The 17,792-nt window shown below is 39.2% G+C and overlaps 1 protein-coding gene across 1 annotated transcript in view; it reads left to right on the forward strand.

Annotated features, from left to right (window-relative positions):
• Lama2 (laminin subunit alpha 2) overlaps positions 1-17,792 on the forward strand; it is a 570,793-nt gene that overhangs the window by 400,796 nt on the left and 152,205 nt on the right. Inside the window, 3 exon segments of the mRNA XM_051164111.1 lie at positions 8,408-8,532; positions 14,600-14,686; positions 17,257-17,450. Of these exon segments, the coding sequence (XP_051020068.1) occupies positions 8,408-8,532; positions 14,600-14,686; positions 17,257-17,450 (406 nt within the window).

The raw sequence follows: 17,792 nt of genomic DNA on the forward strand, positions 1-17,792 counted from the left end.
GATCTACTTTCCAAGATATGTTACTAGGAATTTGATCAAAATTGCATTAAGCTTCTTTATAAGGAGTTGTTGCTATATTTTTATAGTTCAGTCTTGTTTCTTCCACTTGGGAAGGTTCTTGTCCTCTCTCTTCAAACATTTTATAACTTATGGTTAAACTGCATAAAATGTAGGTTGCATACTTTATATATGGAAATTGGATATATTACACATTTTAATTTTAGTAGTTAACATTTTAGTTTTGTGTTAGCAGTTCATTTACTTATTAGTCTTTATAATAAAAAATTTTCTTAACATGTGTTTGATATCCAACCATTTTTTTCTTACAACCTGTAAAGTTTTAATTATTTATATTTATAAAGCTTGGTGGAGTTTGCCTCCATGAATTTCCTCCATTCTTTTTGGAAATCTGTGTTTGGGTCATTTCCAATGATTTAAGAAAAATCATTCTTGGGCTAGAGAAATAGCTCAACATTTAAGAGCACTGGCTGCTCTTGCAGAGGACCTGAATTCAAATCCCAGCACCTATACAGAGGCTCATAATTGTCTGTACCTCCAACTCCAGGAGATCTGGCACTCTCACACAGACAAATGTATGGGGAAAACACCAAGGCACATAAAATAAAAGTAAATTATAAAAAAGAAAATGGTATTTGTTAAAGAAAGAAAGTCATTCCTTGCCATATTAAGAAATATCTTTCGGTATTTCCTGTATTCTCAAAGATACTTCCTTTCAATCTGGAGAAGATATTAAAACATAGCACATCTGTGGTTGTGGCGGTGGGGTGAGAGTAAAGGCAGATTCAGGAGGTGATCGTGAACAGTGTCTCCAACTAAACGATGAGAGCTATGAGTGAGCTAATAACTAATATTAACTTTCCTTGAATTCCCGGAACATTTAGCATTTGTTTTTGATGTTGTAGCCTTATTTTCTGCTTGTCTATAAATTTCAACAGATAATTTTGGGGAAAGGTCCAACTCATAAGGTAAATGCATTATTCTTATGTAGTTTTAAAGGATTAATTTGTTTTATATGATTGATTTGGATGCACTCATAAATGAGAGTTTAATTTCACCTTTTTTAAAGACAAAATTTACTGTCTTTTCACCATTTCCTTTGTTCAATTGGTTGTTATAGTTTCCTGCCTTCAGAATTCTCAGCGAGAGTCTATTTTCTAAGAAATCCCTAGAGGTAGTAAGAAACAAATAAATCCTGCCATCAAACACACACAGCGTATACATTGTTATGCCTTGAATTTTTATATTGTCCTTAGGGGAACTTAAGCTATTGAATTCAGACAACTTCATCTTAGAAACAGGCCTGTGTGGAAAACAGGAAACAGCTCTTGGAACCCTTGGTGCACCCTAGGAAGCAGAGGCTACTGACCCCTCCTCTGCTGGAATCCAGCCTAACATTATGTCTGATACACACAGCAATGCCCTTAGGTTTGGTGCAGTGGCCAGTGGCGTTGGCTCCACTGTCCTGACTCAAATCCTGGTTTCAACTCTCACTGACTGGGTAAGCCCAGTCAGCTTCTTTAACTTTGGTGGTGCCTGAGGCTCCACACTTATCAAATGATAACTACTTACCTCTCAGGGTGTTTTTATACAGACTCAATAAAATACTCAACAAACAGCTTAAAACATGATTTGGCAGATGACTGACTTCATAATAGCAGTTAAACGGGGCTCAGTGGTTAAGAAAACGTGCTGCTCTTCCCAAGGACTCAGGTTCAGGCCCCACTACTCAAATGGCACCTAGCACTATTGGCTCTGTTTCTTAACAATTAAACTTTATTATACAACCCAACTATCTTACACAAGAGGGAAAAAAGGTTAAAGGGAAACAAGAATGAACCTTCCGGTATCTGTTCCACGAGATGGGTCCCTAGGTGTCTCTGGCCTGTTGGTTGATCCTTTTCCAAATCCACATGCACTGGAGCTTGGTCCGAACCTACTTCTCTCGTACTCACTGCCTGTCTGTCTCTCACGTGCAAGGGCCGTCTTCTCCTACCATTGAGGGTCGATTAGAAACACAATAATCCAGGTGGAGTCCCCTAGTCTGCTTCCTGAATTCCAGGACTGACTGGGATGGCTCCACCCAGTCTATCTTAAGGCTAATCTCAGGAGTATCCATGGTGTGTTCAAGGGCAAAGCCCACCAAGACTGCTTTCACCTGTGACAAAGCTTACAATCCTTCCCACATAGCACATACCCGTAACTCCAGTTCCAAATTATGGACTCTGTGCCTGCTACTTGTACACGGTGTGCATACATAACATGTAAGCAACACACATATAAAATAGAAATAAATAAAATCTTTTAAAATAAAATTAAAAGCACTGTAATTGGTAATGATAATTGCCATATTATTCTTCATTTATAGTCTTAAAACCAATGAGTTGATAATTAATAAACAACTATTATCATGTCTAGCACTAGGCAAAATTTTCTCACTATCTTAGTCTTTTTAAGTTACTGGAACAAAACACCATTCCACACCAAGCTCACTGGTTTATAAACAACACATATCATTTCTTACAGTTCTAAAGTCTGGGCTGTCCATCAAGGCATCAGCAAATTTGGGGTCTGGTGTGCATGTTTCCTGGTCACAATGAATGCTGTCTTTCAGTGTCCTCACATGGTGGAAGCAACTTTGGAGTAGCTTCCTGCAGTGGATTTTTGTAAGAGCACAAGCGCCCATCACAAGGGCTCTACCTAATCATCTATCACATCCCAAGGGGCCTAAGACCACCATGTGAAGAGTTAAGTTTTCAGCCAACGACCAAAATGAGACAGACATTTAACCAAAAAATACCAAGCCAAACCCCTTGAGAAAATGGTGTTTAGATGGGAGCTCAATTATTCTTTTTACTAGATGTATTGTTACCTTTATTTGTAAACAAGAGAGTAAAGAAAAATACATATAACTATAGAAAAATATAGTGTTAAACAATTCTCCCAACAAACACTACTATGTGACTAGTCTCTTCACAATTTCATAGTAGTTGCCTCCTCCTAGGTTTGATATATCCCAAACCTTCCCCACTTACTCTCACTACAAATGCCCCAGCGGCTTTTGTTGCTCCTAATAGAACTCGTTTTCCTAAGAATGAAAGATTAGAACTTATGTGATGCTATACTCCAGGAAGGGCCCGTAGAGTGCTAACACATGTTAGTAGACAAACATATATAAGAAGCCGTATGGATACATGGACAGATAGGTTACGTAATGGCTGTTCTCACTTGAGGAGCACTATACCCACTGTCAGTATGAGCTGTCCTGTTCTTCACAAGAAAACACTGAAGCTCCATCTAACTTGTACTTTAAAGGCACAGTTTGTAAAAATAGTGCTTTCATTGTGTTATAATTATAGAAGGAAAAGAAAAATATAAATTCTTTTCACTGATGTGTTCCGTTGTGTGATGCAACATCCATATCTCTAATTCAATCCTAAATTTTTCTCTTCAGGAAATAGACATTAGAAAGAGTATATAATATTTAAGGAATATTGTAAACTTTATTTAATCTAGCTAGCATGCTTGAAAATTATGGATTGTTAATATTTCATAATAGCTCTAAATATTAATGCTCTGAAAGTTTAGGTGGCCATTAACTTTAGCCAAAAAGTAGGAAAAAATATGTTTTAATTTTAATACAAAATGCTGCCTATAGACTGAGATGGAGGAAATGCATACTTAGTTGATTAAATATTTGATTTTTGAAACCTCAGGTGAATCTCTTCTAGAGAATGGGCAGAATCTACTGATATGATTAAGAGAGCCATACGAAAAATGATTAAGAAATTATGAATATGTAAAATTAAAATTAAATAAAAAATTAAAAGCATTTAAATGTCTGTCCAGGTTTTATTTTTAAAAAGGCAGGCATCTCAGGAAAGAGGATGGTGTTGATACCTAAGTGTGGTTTATTTAACCAGTTTTCATAAGCTGTAGAAAAATAAACAGTGCTCACTGGAGATGAAAAAAGGGTTCTTTCAACATAGTAAACATCCAAACAGATGGTACATTACTATAAACGCAATATTTGAGGCCTTAGGTTCCTGTCCCGCAGTATATTATCACAATCCTAGGACAGGAGGAAGACTCATATCTCAAATTCTTTTTTAAAGAAGTAATGTTAGCTATCATGGGCCCAATTATGTGTATATACTAGGACAAGAAATATACATTAATATATTCATAACATACTGGTAATAACACATAGATTTTTCCCATTTATTCTTATAATGCATTTATGAGCAGGCAGTATCAGTTCTTTTCTTACAGTCTATAAACTGATACAAGAGAATTAATAATTTGCTTAAGTCAAAAACACTGAGGATGGCATGTATTACTCAAATGCAGCATTGCCTAAATAAGCAGCTGATTCCTGTCTTATGATATCCCCACAAACAAAGCTATGCTACAGATAGAATCTGCATACTTATAGATTAATGGTGTATATAAATTGCTGTAAAAGATGGACCAAGGTGAGCTTCAGAGTCGTTGCTAACAGTATGATACAGCCTCAGTAGTACAGGTTCAAAGTGAACATTTTGGATGACAAAAAAACATACAAACAGATGGCCCTTTGACCCACAATTAACAATATGAAGTTAACAGGAAGAAAATTGATTTAGTTCACCTGTCCATTTGTTCTTGTGGTTTTTGTTACTAGTTCCAGTATGCATGTGTTGCGATAGGTCCTGGGATACAAAGATGAGGATGACAGCAGCACGTCCCAGCAACCCGTATGATGTAGGTACGCTAATCGGGTTGTGGATTCACTAGGTACCCATGCAGGACATTGCTGTTTGTACAAGCATCAGGAATCAAGGATGGATGGATCCTTAATGCGTTTGCAAATCTCAGCAGCACGCTTATAATCCCCCTCCCCCCATGTTTTAAAAGAAACTCCGAGAAGCTAGCATTGTTAAAAGCTTAGCTTGTAACAAGAGACTTAGGAAGTAATGTTGTTCTTAGATATTGGAGCGTCTTCCCTGGGAAATGAGAATTAGACTTCATCTCCCAAACTTCAGAAGACAGAACTCAGATTGCTGCCTTAAGAAAAGAATGAAGCAAACGTTCGTAGGCACAGGGAAAATTCTATTGCTCATGGTCACGTAAGAGAAGAGACCTGCTTTATGAGATCTGTGCATTTTGTGATACCGGAAAGAAAACTTAGAAAGTAGAGTGTAAGATTACGTTCAGTTACTTCTCACCTTAAGTCTGAAATGCTACAAAATTGGGTTATATTCATTGAATATTGCAGAAGAAATAGGAGCCACCTGTAATCCAGGTTGTAAACAAAGCACACATGCAAACCTCACATATTCTAATGTACTATTGCATGATATGGGGGTGACTCTAGCTGAGACCCCTAGCAGCAGGGGTCATGGACACTGAAGAGGCCACCCTCTAATCATACAGGACTCCTAGTGGAGAAAGGGGTACTCCATCCCACCCAAAATTTACTCTTCCTACAAGACGTGTAGGGATAAAGATAGAGCAGAAATGGAAGGAATATACAACCAATGCCTGGCCCAACCTGAGACTCGCCCCATAGGAGAGAGCCAACCTCTGACACTGTTAACAATACTTTGCCGTGCTCACAGATGGCAGGTAGCATAGTGTCCTCTGCGAGGCTCCACCCAGCAGCAGATCGAAACAAACACATTCTGAGACTTACAGCCAAACAATGGGCAGAGTGCAGGGAGCCTTGTGGAAAAGTGAGGGGGTGGGGAATAGAAGGACCTGGAGGGGACAGGAGCTCCACAGAGAGACCAACAGAGCCAACTAACCTGGGCCCATGGGGGCTTGTGGAGACTGAAGCACCAACCAAGGACCGTGAGTGGACTGTACCTAGGTCCCCTGTACATATGTACCTGATTGGCAGCTTGATCTTCATGTGTGGGGAGGGAGGGTGGGGGTGGGCTGTCTCTCACAGGACTCTGTAGTATGCTTTCCTATCACTTATGTCCTGGCAGGGCTGCCTTTCCAGGCCACAGGGGAAGATGAGCTTAGTCCAGATGTGACTTGATATGCTGGGGTAGGTTGGGGGGGCTCCCCTTTTCTGAGAGGGAAGGGAGGGGGGATACAGGGAAGAAGGAGGAGGGTGGGATCAGGAGGAAAAGGATGGAGGTATGATTAAGATGTAAAGTAAATGAATAAATAAATCGCAAAAAAAAAGAAAAGAGAAAAACTACTAATGTGTAACCTCTGTAAATGTGTTTAAACTTATTAGGTATCCATAGTACATCCAGTTTCCATGTGACAATTTCTGAAAATACAGTGCACAGTGTTTCAAGCCAATTGGCTAGTCATATGAAAGGGCCACTTGTCAAAGGCTGTTTCTAAAACAGCCTGATGGTTTATATGCTTTGTTTATGGAACTAGCCAGGGTATTTTATTCATTTAACCAAGTATAGCATGTTAGGGTAGTAGTGAAAAATCAACAATTCAGAGAAGGTTAAAATATGCTAGCTTTCTTGGTAAATAAATAATGTAAAATTGCAGATTGAAGAAAATTAAAACCACAATGTTGGGCCTCTGCATTTTTAGCAATGCTAATTATATTTAAGCAACAGAGTTCAGTTGTTAGAGTTATATCTAGATTACATAAAAGCATGATTATTTTATGCAAAAGCCAAAATTCTGAGGACCATTGTTGAAGAATTTGGCTTTGGGCCGTTTTTATTTCTGTAATTATAAAATGTGATCTTGATGATCTTATTTCTTCAATGGCTTGTTAGATAATTAAAAAAAAAATCCATATGTACTTGTTTTATTTTGGAATCACTGTTTCTCAGAGTGTTGCTGTGAAGTACAGAAAGGCCTTGACTGCTAAGATCTGTAGATTCTTCCAGGCGGTCAAGTAAAGGATGGATATGGCATTTAAATCAGCACCATGATGCAACAAATCATTTTGTCCTGATGACCACTTTTCTTCATTTATGAGATGCCGTTCCTGTCCTTTACCATAATAAAAATGTTGGCCCACATGGCCCACGTTACCTAGAACGTGAACTCTTTCAGTCGTTTAGAATAGTAGTTGCACGCTGATGGTGTTTCAATTTACTGTGTTAAGCTACACAGAAGGAGCTGTTAAGGCATATTTAGGACACAGAGGAATGCATATGAGAGAAAAAGACATTTGATGGTAAGAGTTGAGATGAGTTGCCCAGGTAAGAAGATGAAATGACAGTGACTGAACAAGGAAGGGATTTACAAATGAGAAGTCCCAGAGGTAAGAGAGAGCCACACATGAGTGGTGACTTTCATGTGCTCTCCCATGGTTAGCTCAGTGTACACAAGCCGGAGAGCGAAGAGTATATTTACGTATATCTTGTTACTGACTTGCACTTCTCAGTGTTGCTGTTTAGCACATTAAGGAGTAAGCTGTTGCTCTGACTACTGCAAACCCTGTCTTACAAAAGGAAGACAAAATTTATCTCCAAGTTCACCGTGATCCTTTTTTCCCCCCTCTCAACTCTCAAAATCGTGTTGTATTTTTTTTCCCCTAACAATATCTCTGTTGTTGCGATTCCTAATTGTCATCGTATTTAAGAATTCCTAAACTGGATATAAACTCACCAAGGTGGGATATGATTTTACCCTCTCCTCTCCTCACCCAGTGCCTTCTGGGTACTTCCTCTTACGTCCATATTGATTGCTCTTTCTGAAGTATGATTCTAATTAATGAGACTTTTTATACTCAAACTGTATCTCACTTTGCAGTGCTTCTGATTTCTTTATGAAAATATCTTTAAACATATTAGTGGGAGACCTTTCATTATCCAAGCATGAACAGGAAGTATTGACAGGGGTCTCAGTGTCAAACTGAGTCCTCTATAATGGTGAAGAGCCACCAACATTTTCCAATAAACAGATAAGTAACATTCATAATGTAGGAACAAGGCTTACCATTGTGTGCACATCGTCTCTCAATAAATTTATGCTTTCCACTTTGGATCAGAGTCCCCCAATGGACAGGCAATAAGGGCTCAGATCTTTTACCACTTTCCATAGCTTTTCACAGAGCCAAAATTTGAGAGATTCTCAAATTTCTATTTGCTTATTTTGAGTTAAAGAAAATTAACAGAGAATTTGATTTAGGTAAAACAAAATCTCTTGTTGATAATCTAGCTATCACACATAGTGTCAGCTTCTTCAATAAAAAAGATGTTTAAAAAATGTTTGAGTCAAGAATTGATAATTGTAATATCTCTCTCTCTCTCTCTCTGTCTCTCTCTCTGTCTCTCTCTCTGTCTCTCTCTCTCTCTCTCTCTCTCTCTCTCCTCTCTCTCTCTCTCTCCTCTGTGTGTGTACATTTATGGGGGAACTGTGTGATATGATACAGTGTAACTCCTTGTACATTAAAAGCAACTTTCATTTTCTTTTACAGAATTGTCAGCATCACACTGCTGGTGATTTCTGTGAGCGATGTGCCCTTGGCTACTATGGAATTGTCAGGGGATTGCCAAGTGACTGTCAACCCTGTGCGTGTCCTCTGATTTCTCCGAGCAACAAGTAAGATTGACACATATAATCATTTTTCCCATTAATAATCCCATCTGCCTGGGATATAACCTTGTTTGTAATTTGCCAATTTTTCTGAGTAGACAAAAAAAAAAAAAATAACTCTCAAGCAACAGATTTTTTTAATAAGATAAAAATACAACCAAAGTCAGTATGTAGATACTGAATCACTCATTTCCATTCCAAAACCCTCTTTTGAGTAATAAATAATAGTTGGTAATAAAAATTTAACTATCAATATTGACATTAGATTTATTTCTAAGAGAAGAATGTGCTAGAGATGCACATGGTTCTATGAATGCTCAGGTCTTGTGTGGCCTTTACTCCTTGTCTGTGATTCAGCTGTGAAGAATTGTCTGCATGTACACCAAATCACATTTGTGACTGTTTTGTTTCCTCTCATTCTATGGGTTGGATGAAATACTGGGAAACAATTACCAAAGAAGCAATTGAAAAATGTCACAATGAAATCAGGGTAACTTATTGTTAAGTGATTTTTAGAAGTCAGCATCGGCTAGGAGCACAGACCCTTTCGTTTCGGATGGCTTGAGCATGGTACCATGGAGCCACCACCTCAGGGAAAGATGGGCTCAAGCATCTCATTTTCATGTGCCTGAGCCTTCTGCCCTGGTTTATATCTATTATTGCAAACCCCTTAGTGTTTTGATTTACCTTTTTGCTAAAACTACCTATACTTCTGATAGATGATTTGTATAGGTTCAATCTCACATGGCAAAGTCATTTACTTTTCTCAAAGAATTTGTTTCTATAAAGAAGATATGGCAGTTTGCCTAGCATTGGAATTCTGGATTCCTTAAGAATGAAAGAGCCACAAAGCCACTCAGACAAAATGAAATTCCACTGTGTGCATTCACCCTGTGTCTTAATCTTTAGCTTTGTATGCATTCTTAAAACAGTTATGTATAAATTACCTCCCTCTCCTTTGCAAGAGTACAGTTCTCTCCAGGGTGCCAAACATAAATTGTTAGGTATGGTGGATATTGATGAAGATAAGATATATGATCTTATTGCTCAAGTACAAAATTATAGGGGTATGAAATTATTTCCTTTTCCCAGCTTTCCCTCTGATGCTCACACTTAAACAGAGGAATTCCATTTATTTCATTGTTTATTAAAATGTGAACCACTTGGGTTTAAAAAAAGTCTGTAATAATTCCTTCTTAGGTACACTGTAATACCTGCAGCTTCAGAGAATGTTAAATAGAATCCTGCCATTTCTTGGAGAAAGTTCTTATAAAATGTTGGCATTTAAGGAAATGGTAACAGAATTTAAAGTCACAAATGCCATTCTTAATGCAGAAGAGTAAAAAATATGTTAAAAGAAGTGCTATTATATGTAATGCATTACCAGGAGTAGACTGGGGACTTCTACGGGTTTCAGTAGTAAAAAAAAAAAAAAAAAAAAAAAAAAAAAAAAAAATGATGTGCATAAATGCTTAGAAAGCACAACACAGGCTTGCTTAACAGCTAGCAAGCAAAAGTTTGGAGTATGGGACATAAACAGGACCCCACATTGCTGAAGAAGATGACTGGGAACATGGAGACTATAGCAGAGATCTTTGAATGCCAGTCCATAAAATTACCATTTAACTTTCAGTGTTAATTTAAAACATGCGAGCTTTTTTCTTTTTAAAAAAAAGTTAAAATGATCAGAAGCACATTTTAGGAAGCCAGTTCCAATAGAGCCAAACGCAAAGAAAATGAAGCAGGCAAAGGGGAAAAAAAAAAGCAATAAGACCAATTAAAAGGGTGATTGCACTAACCTGGGCAAAAGATAATGAGAGCCGAAAGCCAGGTGCCAGTCACAAGAGGGCAACGCAGGCATGAGTGTGAGGGACTTGTTTCGCACAGCACTACACAACTGCTGACTAATTAAGTTGGCGGGGTGAGAGTCCAGGCAGGAGTTGAAAGCTGATGACTTTAGCCAGTTTGCCCCCAAAATGGTGGAGCCATGAACTTAACAGAGGGAAATCATGAGAGAGCCGCTGCTGAAGACAGGTAATTTACGGTTTAAATGGGTCCAGATGGATGTGAAAGGTCTGTCTGAATGGAAATATGCAAATAGCTGTGTGGAATGGAAATCTGAAAATTGCAGGAGCAGATGAAAAAGGAAATATGTTAATAAATGAATTAAAGTCAGATTGGATTTCTCAGGTGGATGTTCCGCAAGGGGCACACACAGAGAGAAGGAAAAATGGGCTTCTTCTCTGGAGGAGTCTCCATCACTAGGAAAGCAGAAAGCAGATGCAGATGCAGGAGAAGCCAGGGGACCAAACCTCGGGCAGCATTGTCCCTGGTACCAAGGGAACCAGGAGCAATAGCTAGCCAGCATCCAGAATTGCTCTTTCAAAGGAGGCTGAGCAAAGGTGGCAGCTTTTACCAGGGAGGGTCACTGTTGAAGGATGACAAGAGTTGGGGTGGACTTTAAATAGAGAGGGTTTAAAGAACACCTTCCAGTTTAGAAAGTTGCAAATATACAATTCTAGCTTGCTTGGTTATCAGAATCAATTAAAGAAATATTCATATTTTTATTTCATGATTTGAGCATAAATTTTATGCTAAGGAGCCTGAGAGATTCAAAACATCACAGTTATAGCCCAAATGCTACTCAGACTTTATTAACCACAAGTGTAAGTATCCTTTTAAAATATCATACCTGGTGTTCAAAAGCCAATATGTAGACAGTCAAATATGTGTGCATGTATCCTTCCATTTATTCAATTTTCTTACCATACATTTTTTCAGAGAAAATCTTAGGCAAAAAGATTAAGCTGATTTCATGACCCACTAATCTCACCAGCTGTAGCTTGGAACATATTAGCCTAATTAACACAGAAATATCTATGGACGGTAAGAAGGCTTAAGAGGCAAAGTAGAAAAAACTAGTCAGGGCAAAGAGAGGCACTTTTTTCCCCCAACATGTAAAAATAGATTCCGAGCCACAGATGGGAGAGGTGAGATGTCTTAATTTAGTGACTTCAGTTTATGTAGTCCGTAAGAAACGAAAGGCAAGGAAGACTCAGTGACTACCAGCTCCCAGCCTCAGAATCAGCTTCCTTCTCTTGTATCAAACCAAATACCATAAACCTTCCACGGTGTGAGTCAGCAGCAGCACTTTCACACACACACACACACACACACACACACACACACACACACACACACACACACACACACATGTTCTACTGCTTACGCCCAAGGAAAGGGCGAAGCTTTGTAAGGTAGCATCAGTCTATCTCTGCAAGCCTTGGCCCGCAGCACCTCTCCATGTGATGCTGAGCTTGCAGTCGCTTGCTCAATTCAAAAGTCTTCCTTCTCACTAAGGCCTAAGATAACCCATATAAAAATCCAGCCCAGTTTTAAGAATACAGTTCAAGAACCACTTCCGCTGCAGTCGTTTTCCTGGCACAGCATGCCTCTGTGCTTTCTCGTGCCGCCAATGCAAATCACTTCACGCCTTGACTTCAATCAGATGTTGTCAAACTTTTGTGGAGTAGGAAGTACTCCTTCTTGGTATTCTGAATAAGAAAGAAAACATGTCCTGTCCTACATTTGTGTGGGGGTCCCACATAATTGTACAATCCATGAAGATAGAGGTAGTATTTTATCCGCTCCTTTGATCAACAAATATTTAGTGAAGAGCCAACCCAATGCCATCTGAGAATACCTTCTCAAACTGGGAATATGTAAGCAGGCCGAATAGTCCTGTTTATTGTTCCCTTGGAAGTTGGGTTTTTCCATAAGTAAGATGGTGAACAGAGACATATAATGTAAAATACAGGTTGAGACAATAGTTGCAGAACAAAGCAAGTAGCCCCAGAGAATGTGGGGGTGGGCGGGGCGGGGCGGGGCATGCCATTGCACCATTTCAGTAAGGGTCAATGACCTTAGACAGATATGGCTGGTGCAGTAATGTAAAGGAAGTGGTAGAATGAGCCTCTGGAGCGGCTGCAAGATTAGTCCAGCTGAGGGGAAACAGTGAAGTGACCCTGGCCCACAGCTGGTGGAGACAGGGTTAACACAGCTGAAGAACAGTGAAAGTGGAAGAGGGTGGGGAGGTGAATGCTAGCAATTTCATGGAGGTCAGAGGTGGCAAGGCATAGGATAATGTGATGAAGCCACCAAGAGTAGCTCCAGTGACATTTATACATCAAACCACGGTTTGATGGAGTGTAGAAGAACAGGGCAGCGTTGACTCTACACATTTAGCAGAGGATACAGAAGCCTAACCACTGACTAAGCTGAGGAAAGTCAGGTGCATTTTTTTTTCCCCAGAGGAAGAGAAAATCAGCTTTCAATGCCAGAGTGAGCACAGTCATTTAAAGGCCCTCAGGACAAAGGAAGTGTCATAGAGGAGAAATCTAACCCTCAGCTCCAGATCACATTAACAGATAAAAAACACAAAATAGATCCAGGAAAGAAACAGCCTGTGTGCAGGGATCAAAGCCAGAAGGAAGTGGGTTCCAGGAGGCCAGGCAACTCTGTAATCCAGCGAAGGTCCTGCAGGGAACAGAGCCTGTAAGTTTTACAAGCTGTGCAGTGGCGTGTTTGTGACAGAGAAGAAGGTGGTTACTGAGAAAGACCCACGTGCAAATGAGATAGGAGTCAGGGGTAGAGAGGAGCTGTGAGAAGAGGGAGTGACACCGACTTCAGGGAAGATGACATTCTTCCGTTCCAAAGCCCTTTTATATGGTTGAAAAAAAAATCAAACTTCAACAGTTTGTACCAATGTGTCCAGTTAAGACACTTAACTTATCAAGGACTTTGTTATCTTACAATAATTGACTGTAATCGATTCTATTGGCCGATCTAGAATTGTATTTAAAATACCTAGAATCTGTTTCACAGGGCCTATGTATGAACATCAATGTGTTGTGCATGGGCACGCACCCACACACATGTCAAGTTTTCAGTTCTTTAACTTAATGTACAAGTTATGAGTTTGGGGGTCTAAGTTCTTTGGAAGACCAAAAAACAAAATCTATTGGTTGGATAGCAAGGTTGTACATAGTAGATTCATTTGTTTGCACATTATGCAAAAGTTAAAATGAAGCATCCATTCATGAACCATGAATTGATATGGCTTTAATGCATGCATGCTATTACAAGATGCAACCCCAGTGATGCCCAAACCAAAGAGCATGGTCGTGGTGTGGACTACCATTTGGATCTTGGCCTGAAAGCAACCCTTAGTATTGCTTCTTTGTATGGAATGATTTAGAAGCCCCCAAACAATGAAACAGAATATCTGAAGCATTGCTGCTTTACAGCAAGGAGGCTTTCTCTTCCTGATGCTCCATGAAGTCTTACCCACTGGGAATGCAGAGAACACAGCACTGTTTTGAGCTGTGGTCAGGCTGTGGTCTGCACATGTGATTACAGAGCAATTATTTAAAAGCCCATAAAATAGTGAGCAAATTTCGTTCATTTTCATACAGAAAGCTTTGTCTTCTTGCCACACACTAGATAAAATTCCGTCGTGTGATTTGTTAGAGTTTGGAATCTGGTAGGTTGGGAAAGGCCCTGTTGTATTCTGAGTGGAACATCCACTCACACTCCACATGTTGAACGGTCAGTGGCAATTTGGACTAAGGTTTCAGGTAAAAAAAATTATATGATTTTTGTATCCTCTTTTTTTGGTTTGGCTTTTAACCTAGAAGCTATTCAGTGATATCTGGTCTACTATAAGACACAGGCACACATGTTCCTGTCAGAAATTGTCTTTGGATTAATAAAAATTATGATAATCATGTTGAATATTTAGTATTTATATGCATTTCATAAAATTGTATAATTCAAAAATCATTATTTTTTTAATGTGGGATCTTATTAATTCATTAAAACTAACTACTTTTGCTATCTATCATTAGTAGTGTTTAATTGTCCTTGCCATAAATAAGACCTTTATTGATATTTATAAATGTATTTATCACGCACATACACACAGCAAAATGTCCCAGTACCCTTGGTAATGGATAGAAATACTGAACTTTATCAAAAAGGCAATTAACATTGTATGTGTTGTTTTCTGATGCAGTTTCAGCCCCTCCTGTGTGCAGGAAAGCCTGGATGATTACCGATGCACTGCCTGCCCTCGGGGGTATGAAGGACAGTACTGCGAAAGGTACTGACAATCACACAGGAAGATCATAAAGGGTCACATACCATTAGGGGTTTTTTAAATATATAATTTCATCATTTATATTGGAGTCATCAATGCTTCAAAACTATCTTCATAGCTTTAGAAGTGCTATTTTTAAAAATGTGTTGGTTCTAACTTCATGTTGAGCCCTTAGTGATGCCAAATAATTTCATGATTGTTTAATTTGTGTTTTAATATAAACAGAATCAGATATAATTTTATAAGAACAGGTATCGAGTTTCTTCCAAAGCTATGGAATTTGAGAAGCTGGCCACATTGTTCTCAGTTATTTCACTGGCCAATAGTTTTCAGTACTAACTTCACATGTGCCATTGTTCCCAGCACTTTGGCCTTGTAGCAGTGGGTCTTTCTGTATTCTTGAATTGGAAGGTAATTAGAGTAATTAGTCCTACCCAGAAAATGAAGTGTTTGTTATGGATCCCACTTTTTAGTAGCCAATCAATGTTCTCCAAAGGCTTCTGATGGTGAGAAAATACAAAATCTGAGAAAGCAGCATTAAGCTGAATTTAGGTTCCAAGCAAAAGCTAAGCTCGGAACACAGTCCCAGATTGACTGCCTTAGGCAGATACACATCCCCGTGAGATCAGAAAGGTAGGTGTTCAAATGGTGACTAGCCTTTCTCATGTTTCATACATGGCAGGGCAACTAACACTATCATGTTGTGTACATTCTGAGATCTCAGTATAATTGGTAGCAATGTAATGGTTTCATAACAGTTTGTGGATTTAGCTTACTTCCAGCAACATATCTGGGTCCCATTTTCCACCTACTTAACACTTTCCTTCACAGGAAAAGGTATAATTAGCCTCAGAATTTTCTCCTTTCTTCCTCTGGTGGCTCATTGCCAATAATTAACAAGAGAGAATGGATTTCAAAAGTCTATATTCTTTGCCTTAAAGCAGAGCAAATTTTGTGACTGTTTATATTCTAGAATTTTCTATGTAAGAAATCACAATTACAGTTTTCTTTTCCATGGTCTGTTTGCCCACCTCACTAGAGTCTTGTTGGAGCTCCTGAAACCATTAGTCATTTTTAAAACTACATAAACACTTGTTATTATTTCCTATCAACTAGTTATGGATCTTCTACATGGCCAGCAATGGTTATATGGATAATGATAATAGAAATGAATGGGGCAACTAGGTGTAGGTTTTACAAATTCCAATAAAATGTACCTGTTTGTAAGATACATTGTCAAAGGTCTGCATATGATAACTACACATAACATTTGGCATTTTCATACGTGTACAGAGCAGTGCAATCACACTGCCCATATCACTAGGAATTAGCAGAGTTTCAACAGTTTACAACACAAACATCCAAAAATGGTTTCAGTTATTTGGAAGGTGCATATACCATTCGGACATAGATTATAGATGATAGTGCATGCCTTGTCTACGCCCACTATATCCCTGGGGATTACGTTGAAGCGAATACTCATTTAATGCCCTTATTTTATGCACATATTTTATGCTGCAGCTAACTTTATAAATTGAAATGGCCACTAACTGCCTAAGCAGGTGTGTAGAAAAGACTAGAAGAATGTATAGCAAGATCACAATTGCTGTCTGAAAGCAGAGTGGTCACAAAAATCCATCGTTTTAATATGCATTCATGTAAAATCAGTAGGAATTGGAGGATCATGCGGTTTACAGATATGTGAGTGGTTTGAATTGTATTTGCAATTCTCAAATGTTGTTATAGCTTTGAATTTATTATCATCTCTAACATATAAGCGACCAGGTTATATTTCCCCCCCAAAAAAAGCTTCCATTCACCTAAACGAAACCAAGGGTCTCTGTTAAATTTTTACTGTAACCTTCCAGATAAGTGTGCTCCACTTATGAGCACTCCTGAAGTCATTTAAATCACCATATGACCTGCCCAGATGCGATCAGCTTCTAAAACTTGCTTACATTTCTTGATTGTCCCTATAATGTAGACAACCCTTCCTGTACTTTATCTCCATTAGTCTTACAACGAACACTTGAAGGAGTTCATCAATCCGAAACTGCTTAGAATACCTTCACTTCCTGTGCAGATGTCAAGAAATACCTTCAGAGTTCTTACGTAAACAATCCTTTCCCTGAACACTTGTTACCATAGATTAGGAACAGACTGACCAAGCCAGGCCTGCTAATACAGACCCACAATTCAGGCTACTCAGAAGGATGAGGCAGGAGGATGATATGTGCAAACTGCTACAAACTGAGTTTAAGACCAGCCTGTGTACCTGAAAACAAAAAACAAAAAAACAAGCAAAACAGAAAAGAGAAAGGAAGGAAAGAAAAAGAAAGAAAGAAAGAAAAGTAGATACATCCAGAGTATGTTTTCATATGTAAGACCTGAGACCCAATCCCTCAGTCTCTAGTTATGGAAAACACTAGTGTGCACGTGGGCGTGCGCATGCACACAGGTAATACACATGCACGCACGCGCGCGCGCACACACACACACACACACACACACTAGCAGATATAGAGGTATGACTTTCATTCATCTCTATTGTCTTCTTTCCTGTTCCAATCTAGGTGTGCCCCAGGCTACACTGGCAGCCCAACCAGCCCTGGAGGCTCCTGCCAAGAGTGTGAGTGTGACCCCTATGGCTCCCTGCCTGTTCCCTGTGACCCGGTCACGGGACTCTGCACGTGCCGCCCTGGAGCCACAGGAAGGAAGTGTGATGGCTGCGAGCACTGGCATGCACGAGAGGGCACGGAGTGTGTCTGTACGTATACTAATTTAGCTGCTAGTTCTGAGGGCCCGGCTTCCATATCTGTCTCCATCCTTCTAAAGTCAGCACTTCCTTGTTTGCAGTAGCTGGTGCTACCCTGCATCCTTTCTGAAGCTGTCTGCCCATGTCTCCTTCCCACTGAGCCAAGAGCAGCTGAGAAAATCCTCAGCATGCTTTAGTCCATCCATTGAAGACCTACAACAAAGGTCCTCCAGGCAAGTCTCATTTTTGCCCATCTCAGGATTTGCCATTTTGCCTAAAGTTGGCACTGCCTTTGTGGCAGATTAAAATCTGGGTGTATTAAATTTTTTAGAATCCTCCTGAATTTGTAATTGG

This window comes from Acomys russatus, chromosome 21 (genome assembly GCF_903995435.1).
Source record: "Acomys russatus chromosome 21, mAcoRus1.1, whole genome shotgun sequence".
Classification (NCBI taxonomy): Eukaryota; Metazoa; Chordata; class Mammalia; order Rodentia; family Muridae; genus Acomys; species Acomys russatus.